The sequence below is a fragment of the Polistes fuscatus genome, unplaced genomic scaffold (genome assembly GCF_010416935.1).
Source record: "Polistes fuscatus isolate 324 unplaced genomic scaffold, CU_Pfus_HIC Scaffold4, whole genome shotgun sequence".
NCBI lineage: Eukaryota > Metazoa > Arthropoda > Insecta > Hymenoptera > Vespidae > Polistes > Polistes fuscatus.
In genome coordinates this window covers 4,376,322-4,388,124 of record NW_025113118.1, presented here as the reverse complement: position 1 = coordinate 4,388,124, position 11,803 = coordinate 4,376,322, and the positions used below count along the sequence as shown (strand labels likewise).

The window sequence follows — 11,803 nt, the reverse complement described above, 5'->3', positions numbered from 1 at the left end:
AAGGAATATTTTAGTAATCATTCGATAAATAATATATCTTTTGATTTATTTTATATTTTATTCCTTTTTTATTTATTTTTATTTTTTTAATCCTCAAACATTTACTTGTACTTTCGCACAATATATATATCGAATGTAATTAAACATTCAGAAACGAATTATGAACATTGTGTTGTATTTTACGTGTATACAAACAAAAAAAAGAAAAGAAAAAGGAAAAAACGTATTTAAAATCTTTACGAAATATCACGAATAGAAAATAAATATGGTAGCGAGTTCTTTGCAAGAGACTTCATCGATCAATGAAATTATTGTACGCTTGAGATATTTTAACATATTACAAATTAATTGCAAAAATGAAACAGTATGAATATAATCTTATTTAAATAAATCTTTATACACATACACACACACACACACACACAAACGTACAATGATAATAGAAATAATATCTAACTTATAAAAATATATTTCTTCACTTCTATAATGTATATTTCAATATAGAGAGAAAATATCTAGGATTCAAATTAAATTAACTCCGAATTAAATAACGAGGGCAATTTTTGAACATATCTCTCACTTATTAAAATAAAAACAAAAATTTAATATCTTAAGTTTGTCTAATATAGAAAAAGTAATAATCTAGAGACGAGAAAATTCTATATTCGATTTCCCAAATTTATTTTGTTTTTGCTGTTTCTTTTAACTTCTTTGAAATAATATTATCATGTAGTAATTATTATCATGTAGTAACTGCCATATATTTAATATAGTATAGTTTTTATTGTTACAAATTTTTAATGATATTCATTTTTTCGTTTCAAATTAAATAAGAATAATTAATATCGGGTTGTGGGTATTATCTATTTTTGATCACAATTGTCATATTGGATACAAACTAAAGTACTTATTTATATAGTCCCATGTAGGCGAAGAGAAGAAAGGGCGATTCAAATAATTATTCATGTTGTCAATTTATGAAATATCGAACGAATGTTTGCAACATTATTTAAATCATATTATTTTGATATTTATATTTATTATTATTTGTTTTTTCTTCGTTTTTAATAAATACAGTTGTACTTATTGTGCGAAATAGGGAGAGAAATATTTTTTTAAGTTTACTTATATTTTATTCAAATTCTGAAATATATTTTCAGAACTATATATATATATATCAAAGATCAATCAAATTCTTAATTTATTATCAGTACGATAAATTAATATCAATTTGTGAATGCTTTTATAAATAGATTTTTAAATGCATCTTATTGATATAATAATAATAGTTTTATTCATTAAAAATGAAATACTATAAAAACAACGACGGTAACAATTACTTCGTTACGATCTTTAAACTGAAATATCATTTTGACTTGTCACGCGATAGTTATTTTTAAATCGATTCTGTTTTTAAAATTACAAAATATTTTTTGTAATCGTATACGTTATGTTTAATATTGTAAAAATACGAAAGTCAAGAAATGTGTGCATATTGAAAAAAATAATGTCACGCGTATAACTCTTTGAAGCACGATAAATATATACGTAGTATTACATTAACTGTTTAAGTCCCACAGTTGCATGTTTAGAAAAATAATTTCAATAAATATCAAGCGGGGAGACAAGGTATCAATTTCACATTGCACTTTAATAAAGTGGCATTTTTCAACAAGAAATTTGAAGAACACAATTGCGCTGCTTGGGATTCAAATGATTAAAGTTCTTGCATATAATAATAATGATGATAAAAATGTATTTTTCTTGTTGGAATTTATAAATAGGATAACTTGGTATGTCTGAAAGGGTGGGAGAAGGGATGGAATACGCATAAGGTGCTATTTTAGCAGTAAATATATATTATATTGCTGTGTTGATATATGAATAGGACTGTATATATAAATTTTCTTAAAGCTTCAAAGAGTTTCAGTGCACATTCAACATGACCAGAAATATATATTATAAACCCACAATTGTCAAATGTTTTAGCAATCGCATTATTTTTCCAATTGTGCGCTTGCTAAAACATACTTTAAATAAATCATATATAGTCATATAAAAAGTGTGTTTACGATGAGATGTTAAACCTATTAAGATTTTATATATTTTTACGAGATTATATCATGATCTTTTACTCAGTTTTCTGTACTATCTATTGTATGTTCATTGTATATACATATATATTATATATTTATATATATTTATATATAGTATATATGTATATGTAATATATATATATATGTGTCCGTTATTTTTAATACATTGTACGTAGCACTTTATTACAATGTAATGAGCTTTAGTTAAGCGTAATCATGTCGCGAAAGTATTATTACATATTATTTACATAAAAATAAGAAGCCGGGTTTTACTCTTTCTCTCTTTCTTTCTCTCTTTTTCTCTCTTTTATATATATATATGTATGTATGTATGTATGTATGTATGTATGTATGTATATATGTATGTATGTATGTATATATGTATGTATGTATGTATATATGTATGTATGTATATATGTATGTATATATATATAAAGACTACAATGACAAACAATGCGATCTGTACAAATCAGTATAAGTAAAAATAGATTTGTGATCTTCCATAGTTGATACGATAATCATTAAAATAATACAATATTCGAAATGCAATGATAGATAGTACTTATTATGCATGTTTTTTGACAAATCTCGTATTGTTCCAATTCAGTAGAAATATAGCTCTTAAAGTTTAAACTTAAAGCGAAAGAAAATAATGAAAAAAAAAAAAAGAAACAATTTATTATTCGGTCTGTAATATAAAAATAAAAAATAGCAATTTCTATTCTATCATCTAATTGATTATTGTTCAACAATGTATATAAGTAAACGGCAATCATTGAAAGTTCGCATGAACTGTTAAAATCTGTTGTATTCAAATTTACGCGGTATTTTTAAAGTGATATTTCTTTTTATTTAAAAAATGATAATCGATTATATAGATTATTGTTATTATTATTATTATTATTATTTAAAAGCAGTCAATGACATTTGACATTGCTAACTTCAAGGTACAACGATGACTTGCGCGGGATATTTTATAGAAAGAGAGAGAGCTTTTATTCGAAGTATAAGCTCTACCTACGAACGATGGTAACTTAAAGTTGGCCAGTCAGTGAAAAGCGTTCGTTCGAGACACTCCTAACGTTCAATCAATCTTTCTGTTATCGTGTTATTTATATTTTCATATTACCGATATTAATGAACTCATTAAAATCAAATAAATAAAATGTAAGGTTTAGTAATCGTTCGTTCAACAAAATACGATCGGCATTTGAATTTTTAAAAGTTGGCGCGGAATTTCAAATGCTCGTAATATCTGAAAGTGTCGTGTTGTCGAATTTGAAAAAAATATTAATATTTAGATGATAATGATGATGGTGTCAAAGGAATATATTTTATTTGAAAGATAAATGGTCTTTCGTAAATGATAATTATCTTAACATAAATTTGTTAAACTAGACATATTACCGAGTCTTAAAGATCGTAAGGTACAATTTATTATACTCATTCATATAAATTTAAATGATAAATGTAGAATTCCGAAAAGAATAACGATTATAGTCGAAAGAGAAAATTTCTCAAGTTCAACGCGATATCTATTTTCGTTTGTTAAAGGAGGAACGAAGACGAAACGTGTACGCACGTACATAAATCGTGAAAGCAACGTCAGAACATGTTGAATTGCAATAAAGTCATTTATTAACTCGCAGATCAAAATACGCCACGAATGAACAATCCATTGGTATTTTTATGAAACTCAATTACGTTAACTAATCTTTCTATCAAACTAAGAACACTATTTTTTTATATCCTAGTATTAAAAAATTAATATTACATTTAAGTAACGTCCTCAGAAAAAAATGTTCTTATACAAGACGTAGCATCGAAATTATAACAAAATACTCTTTTTTTAAACTATATAGTGTAATTAATTTCTTAATTTGTTATTTCTCGAAACAGGAAAGGTTGGTAATTGACCGACTAATTTATAAAATTAACGATAATTCAAAGCTCGTTTGTAATGTTTTTCTAAAAATTTAATTCATTTAACGAAAAGCGTTAAATTTTGTTATATTAACATAACTTCATCTTAAGGAGTAGAGAAATAGTTGAAGTAAAACTATAAATAAAAAGAAAAACTAGAAAGAGGCCCTTTCTGGTATCCAAAAGTAGATATCTCTTGCCCTCGTATAAGGGTCAATTTTTCAAAACCCGTTTTGGTAGAAAAAAAGGAAAATGGCGGGTGGAACACGTGACTCGTTTACTAAGTGATTAATTACTTCGCGTGCTGCACAAATATATAAAGGAGGAGCCTAGATATGTCTATGTGTGTCTAACAAACACATTTACACACATCTTAAACATTTATCAATTACATAAGTCTATGCTTTTTCAGTCTATTCACGTTAAAAGATAAGGGAAGATCTATGTACATTCATTGAATGATCCATAAAGACTCGTGGTAAAAAAATGAATTGAAAAAGTAAATGATAACAAGAAGAAAAATTATTTCTCTCTCTCTCTTTCTCTCTTTCTTTGTTTTTCTAAAATTTCGTAGATTTAATTAACCATAATTATGTACGTAACTGATATTAAACGTTTAGATAAGATCTGTATAAACATTATGCTAATAAACTAAAGTATATATTTGCAGTATTAATGTGAGAACATATATGCAGAGATAGAGAAAATCGTAATCACTTATCATACGATAATAATATAAACAAATATCATAGGTGTAGGTAAATTATTGCCAATTTGTATTAAGTATAATTGCTCCTACCTCTCTCTAATTGACGTTTAATTATTACTCTATAGGGTCATTTTATTTTCCTCGACGTTTAACGAAACGTTCAATTGTTTTTTCCACTCAAATACATTACGACTTGCGTGTCGTCTAGTCGTTTTAATTAATAATATTGAGTTATTTACAGGTCAAAGTTTCTTTTTTAGATTTCTTTTACATTTTATAATCAAAGAGCCAAAATTAGAAAAGATTGCTGTATTTCATCCATTTACAGAAAAAAAGTTGAAATTTGGTGACTAGTGTAATTATTATTTCAATTAAATTTTTTTACACTTGAGACTATTAAATGAAAACAATTTATATATATATATATATACTTTGAAATTCAACCAAAGGAAATGTCTTTATTAAATTTAATTAAAAGCGGAGGCGTTTTATTAATTCTGAGCCTTAGAGTCAACCACCTTATCGTGTTTCCATTCTCCGTACTTCAATAAAATAGCGATCATAATTGTATAGAGATTAGGGACTAAATAACATGAAAATCTTTTCTCGCGTAATCCCAATTTTGCCTGAGCTTATTTCTTTTCTTTTCTTTGTTTGTCTGTTAGCTTATTTTAATTTGAAAGGCTTAAAACTTAATTAGCTTTATTAATTATAATATTTCTTAAATGGAAGTATGAAGAACGTAAGATTAGTATATTTAACAAAGACCCCATGCGAATGATAGGTGAAGAAGATCTTAAATTTGATGATGTGTGTGGTTAAAGAAAACCGAAAATCAACGATGAGCGAAACATACGAATTTTCTAACCAGTAATAAATCTTCGGAGCAACGTTTACCGATTTAAATGTCTAGTTAGTCGTTTGCGGTAAGATAAACAGGGATAGGTGTAAATGTGTAGGCGCGTGGATGTGCGTAAAATACAAAGGTAAACATGAAGAAAACGACAATTTGTCGAAGAAGAATGACGCTTCGATTCCTTGGAAAATTGTTTCTATCGGGTATTAAAAAAAGCTTTTACGAGACCGTGCCCCCCAACCCTCCTTTGCAGATTTATTACTGAACGGTCATCTTTTTCTTACTTTTGCCAAATTTTTGTCATTACTCAAAAAGAGGGAAAATAGACTTTTATGTCGGAATACGAATTTCTTGTTATGTTAAATTATTAAAGGAACATATAACTGGATATATATTTCCCCATAGATTTGTTCATGCAAATAATTTGTTTATGCAATGATGGTGTTAACAGCTGATAATTTAGTATAGCTTTTTATACGATTACTATGGCAACGGTATTGTTGTTGAATGTTTTTCTTTTTATTATCGTGCAAAAAATTTAGATCGATTACAAAAGTTGATGGAACAGTTATTCCAAAACTTCGATCATCAACTTTCGATTGTATTTCACCATATGTAAATAGATAATTAAATAATATTAATTATGTATTGAGTATATACTTGGTGCACCAATTTGAACAATTTCTATTAACAAATACAGAAAAATTTTGGAAAAAGCAACTTTTATATTACTCTGTATAAAGTATACAATTTAAGGTATATTCTTTTTAATTTAATATAACAAGAAATTCGTCTTTCTTATATACAAATATCTATTTGCATATTTATATATAAAGTGAAAATTGAAATTGAAATTTTGTTTGCCGAGATACTATGCCGATAGATAAAATAAATGTTAGCAAAATATAAGCTCGCGTAAGTACAGTTTGAAAAGAAAGGGAGGAAAAGAAAGAAAGAGAGAGAGAAAGAGAGTACATCGTAAAGTCTGAGAAAAGTAAAGACAAACATAGATCTTTTCACGTGTTAGTATCTAATAATAACTTAATTAGCTTAGTTAGAACGAAAACGTAGTAAATTGGAAGGACGTGTGGGGTATACCTTCTTCAGATAAACCGTGACCCTGATGGTAGACATCTTGTTTCTCTTTTTCTCCCCTCTTTCTCTCTCTCTCACTCTATCGTAGACATTTAATTCGAAGGTCGTTCTTTCATCTCATGGATTTAAGAGTAATTACTTTTAAAAATAGCTCGAAGGCCAATAAAAAATATATAAAAAATAAAAGAAGAAGAAAAAAAAGGAAAAACCCTTTCATCGAGAACCCTTCTTCTTCTATTCTTGCTTGAAAGCTTGAATATTTGATAAGCTTCGAAGAACAAACGCGAATCGATTAAACTTGATAGATTGTTAATTAATGACAAATAAATATATATTTATCTTGTTATATATCATTTCTCCTTATATATTCTTCGATTTACTCCAGAATAGATGGAAAAATTTGTCCGGGTACTATGAGGGTGTATCATTCTGTAAAAAAAATGGCAGATGTAATAAAAGTCAAGATTTGACGAGTGAGAAGGAAAAAAAAGAAGTAAAACAAACAATGACAAACATAAATTCATCCTACCGATGGGGAAAGAACGAATATGGCAGCAGATATCATTTTTCTTATTACAGTCAATTCGGAGAAAGGGATGAAGCGGCTGCTGTAGAGGTACGATATAGGGTTGAACTATAGTATTGAACAATATATTATTAGCAAAAATGTTTGCTAACAATTATTCGACCTACGTAAATAAAAGAACTGCATGTAAGCATTGAGGACCGATCGCTCTTTATTCTCTTTATTATAAGAGCTTATAAAATAGTATGCGTCCGTAGTGTTTATGTGTGTATGTGTGCATGGGTATAAACGATACGGTAACGTTCCTAATTGTACGGCATTTACATCAGACCGGCTCAGATATAAGGCAAACGGTTAAAGATAGTTTTTCCCATTATTGAAAAAGCTTATTGTTAGATCGAGTATTGCGGATGCAGATCAAACGTTCTCGAAATATATGTTAAAGTGGAGAAAAACGATAACGCTAAGAAAGATAATGTCGAAAAGAGAATAAAGAAAGAACAGTCCACTCCATTGCAAAACACAATTATTAGAACGCGAACGATTTCATATTATGACTTAAGACCCTAAATCTTAGATAATATTGTTTACATGCAACAAAATACAAGAAACGATAAGAAAAATTAGAATTTTTTCTTTCCTTTTTTCAGGTGACAATTCTTCTCATTACGTTCATCTCAACAATCATCGTCAATGCCGGGATGGCCGTTTGTGTGCTCAGGTATAAGGAGATTAGAACGCCCACGAACTTGTGCTTGGTGAACTTGGCTGCAGCGGATCTATTGTTTGCTCTTGGTATCCCAGTAGTTGCTTACACCAGATTAACGCAATCTTGGAAACTTGGTGACGTGGTTTGCGCGTTATTACCATATTCAGAGGTAATTCACCTTCTTTTTTTTGTCCCTATCTCTTGTTATCATTGCTCGCAAATCTCTCTCTCCATCGTAACGCGATAAGAAGCGGCGGAGTCAATGCTCTTATTAAACTTAGAACGTTATTTTATTTGTTTTTTTTTCTCTTTTTAGGATCATTAAGAATAATAGCTCGGTATAAACGTCTTATTTTTCGTTTAAAAAACTACTCTCTCTTGTTTAATAATTTAATTATTTATAAATGTAAAAATATCAGTTTTATTAAACAAATTTTTATATGAATATATACAAATGTTCTATCTTTTTAACGATCTGAATACAACATATTAAATGTTACAGTAATATTTAATGATAATAATAACATAAAATATCACATTTAAATAAGCTGAAAGTAACAGGAACTATACGTGAAAGTATATTTTTAGTCGGTAGACAAGGGGTATATTGTTACGACACGATACACCTCTTACCCTTACGGATCAAGGTCGCACCTGTTCGAGAAGGGTGACTATAAATACTCTTTCACGGCCGCTAATGTGTGTATAGCGAAAGCAATGTTTCCTGTTTAGAAAGCTAACTTCATTGGACGATATTTAACAACGCTAAACTAATATTGATAATATTGACTATTTAATTAAATCTAATGTATAAACTTAGCTTTATTTTTTCGTATTTCAGTACGTATGTGGCTTTGTACTTTTATGGACGCTTACGGTTATATCGATAGATAGACACAAGTGTTTGGCAGTTGCACCGTATAGAAGTATTCTGACTAATCGAAGAGTGCTTTTCATTTGTTTAACAACGTGGATCGTCGCTTTTTTGGTCTTTCTTCCTGTTGCAATTTGGTTTAAACCACGGGTAGATATTCTGTCTGATCGGATTACATGTAATCGCGTTATTGTTCAATTATTCTATTCATATAAAAAATTATTGTATTTACATTTAACTGTTACAGGCAGTCTCGGGTGGTGTTACAATATGTACTCTTGTATTTCCACAGAAATCAGTGGTGAAAATATCACTTATTTTTACCATAGTAACACTCACGTTTACTTGTCTCTTACCAATGAGCCTGTTGGTCTATCACTATCAACAAATATTGAAAAAAATCCTTAATACCCGAGATAGATGGGCTGTACCCTGTGTTGCCCAGGTTGGCATGAATTTTAACTGATTGTTAAGTCACTTTGATTAATTATCTAATAAATTTAATATCTTTAAGGATTTAACCACCGTTAAAGGAAACAGAAGAGACTCGGAATTATCGGTGGTAGGATCATTAATACCTTGGATTGGAAGAAAATCATCAACAACGTCGGTTGTAGAACGTACCGGTAGAACTGGCAGTCTGTCGCAACATGAGGAAATACGTCTTCACAAGCATATTCGTGTTATGCGAATTTTACTGTTAAACGTAGTCGCCGTTTTAGTTATGTGGTTGCCGATAACGATCATCGCTTTGCTGCTTTTCATTGATGCACAGAGGCCACCCGAACAAGCTGACTTTTTCATGAGATCTCATCATTTCATATGGGCACTTATTACTGCTCAATTGAATACTGTGGTCAATCCTATTCTTTACGGTGTTTTCTCAGAGAACTTTAGAGTCTGTGTTAACAAAATTCTACGACGTTATTCTAATAAAAATGACGAGCAAGAAGATCGTAGTGCTAATGGTTCAAAGAAAAGTGTCAAATCATTGGATACCCTTCAAGATCGATTCGGTGGTCCAAAAATACACAATAGTTTTAGAAATTCATTGAAACAACCAAAAAGTTCCAGCTGCAGTATGGGAAGTATTATAGAAATGCCATGTTCTGAAAAAATTTAAACAATTTTTTGTATTTAATATCAATTATAATATTTAATAAGTTAATTTGTGTTCTTATGAATAAGTGATAACTGTGTTGTTAATTATATACACAATTTTATAAACTTTTTTAAAAAATTGTTGTAACAATGATATAACACATTTCACGTTATGACAATATTACTTATATTTGCGAATTAAAAGTCAGACATTTCTTTTCGTATCTTCTCTTTGATTTCTGATAACTTCTTCATAGTTAAGTTTTTTGACATTATCAAATTCCTTATAAGATTTATTTTAGAATTTATAAAATTCGTCTTATCTTTCTTCATTTGCTTTTCTTTTAGCTTCTTTTTCTTTTCCGGATCTTTTACAAAATCCTTTATGAGAAACCATGGTTGCTCTTTGTTTATCATTGTTATTAAATCCATTCCGATGTGTAAAGAATTAAATAGTTTTGTTGTTTCTAAAGGTAAATCAATCGATGTTTCATTATTCGTTATTTCTTTGATAGAGAAAATTGTTTCATAATTGGATACTAAAAAACATATGATATAAACATTGTTTGGTACATTTTGTGGAAAATCAATATTAAGGAACAATTGTTTTGCTATTCTATGCACTGTCATTTTAGGAGTCATTTGTACTTTCATCTTACAAGCATAAAGATTTATCCTGTGAATTTTATTTTTTTCAATAGAATATATTTTATTGCATGATTCTAATTCTTTTGATTTTTCATAAATTTGTTCAACGAATAAATTCGTACCTTTTAACATGTCTTTGTGAAGATCTATAAAATCATCTTTATAAGTTTCTTCGTTTAGAAAATCTTCCATTACATTTGTGGATAATTCATGGAGTTCTTTTTTATTAGTAAGACCTAAGACTTTATCTTTTGTATAATGTTGCATGCAGACAAAATGTTTATCTTCCACTTTGACTTTCCTGTATATCTCTGTAGAAAGTGTCATTGTCATATAATACAATTTAGATCCGTTAGAGTAAATAATCCATATTTTGTCTTTATGCTGGCAATGAATTCCTGCGCAAAGGCTTTTAACATCTACTCCTAGATAAAGTTTTTTATAACGTAACATATTATTTCTTAGATACATGAGGACAATGGCATCCGTATTTGTAATAAGTACCAATCCATGAATCTTATCATCATTTTGTATAGGTAAAATATTTGTTATTTTATTATCACAGTTGTAAATTATACGGATAACTTCTTTGGTTAACGTAAACAACTTTTTACCATTACCAATCAAACATAAATTATCTACGGTGCTATTTTCATCTAATAATATGTTTCTAAAGTCATCTTCTGAATTGTTTGCATTCAAAGGAAAGGTACATAATTCTTCTAGCTCTTTCGAAGTTGGTGGTAGACGAAGTAACAATTTGCTCGACTTGTCCTGTTTATTTTCCAAATACAAGCAATCGTCCATAGACTTGAGTATTTCATAAAACATGGAACCAATACTTATAGCACTTTTACTTAATACGCTGAATTTTCCTTCTCTTGAAAGTTTGTACACACCTCGTGGTGAACACGTAAAGAAAACTCTATTGGAGAAACATCGTATAACTTTTATCTGTCCTGGTGCAATCGAAACCGACAACGAAGATGTAGATTTTTCTTGTTTGTACGAAAACATGACAAATTTGTCATCATTCCAACAAAAACATTCATCTTTGCCATAAAAATTACAAAGTACAAAATGTTCGGGGAAAAATTCATTGTTCTTTGTTATAATATCCATATTATGTGATTAATATTAAACATAAAATTAATTCAAAGATTGTTTGGTATAAACTTTTATAAACTATCGTTTTTGATTTTTGAATCAAATACAAATTTTTTATTTAATAATTATCGAAGTACATTAAAAATCTCGTTTCTATTA

The 11,803-nt window shown here is 28.7% G+C and overlaps 2 protein-coding genes across 7 annotated transcripts; one reads left to right on the top strand and one right to left on the bottom strand.

Moving 5' to 3' along the window:
• The first annotated feature begins 2,460 nt into the window (after positions 1 to 2,460).
• Positions 2,461 to 10,113, top strand: LOC122520608 (free fatty acid receptor 4-like). Of its 6 annotated transcripts, XM_043640735.1 has the most exons (7): positions 2,461 to 3,523; positions 3,651 to 3,777; positions 7,065 to 7,295; positions 7,856 to 8,083; positions 8,756 to 8,938; positions 9,036 to 9,233; positions 9,303 to 10,113. In XM_043640735.1, the coding sequence occupies exons 2-7, from the start codon at positions 3,763 to 3,765 to the stop codon at positions 9,909 to 9,911; spliced, it is 1,464 nt and encodes a 487-aa protein (XP_043496670.1). In that variant the 5' UTR covers positions 2,461 to 3,523; positions 3,651 to 3,762; the 3' UTR covers positions 9,912 to 10,113. The 6 variants fall into 6 exon arrangements, with proteins under 6 accessions (XP_043496670.1, XP_043496673.1, XP_043496671.1 ...); XM_043640738.1 differs by lacking the exon at positions 3,651 to 3,777 and having other exon boundaries at positions 7,070 to 7,295; XM_043640736.1 differs by lacking the exon at positions 3,651 to 3,777.
• LOC122520607 lies at positions 9,916 to 11,742 on the bottom strand. The gene has a single exon (XM_043640733.1). The coding sequence runs from the start codon at positions 11,657 to 11,659 to the stop codon at positions 10,088 to 10,090; it is 1,572 nt and encodes a 523-aa protein (XP_043496668.1). The 5' UTR covers positions 11,660 to 11,742; the 3' UTR covers positions 9,916 to 10,087.
• Positions 11,743 to 11,803: the final 61 nt, after the last annotated feature.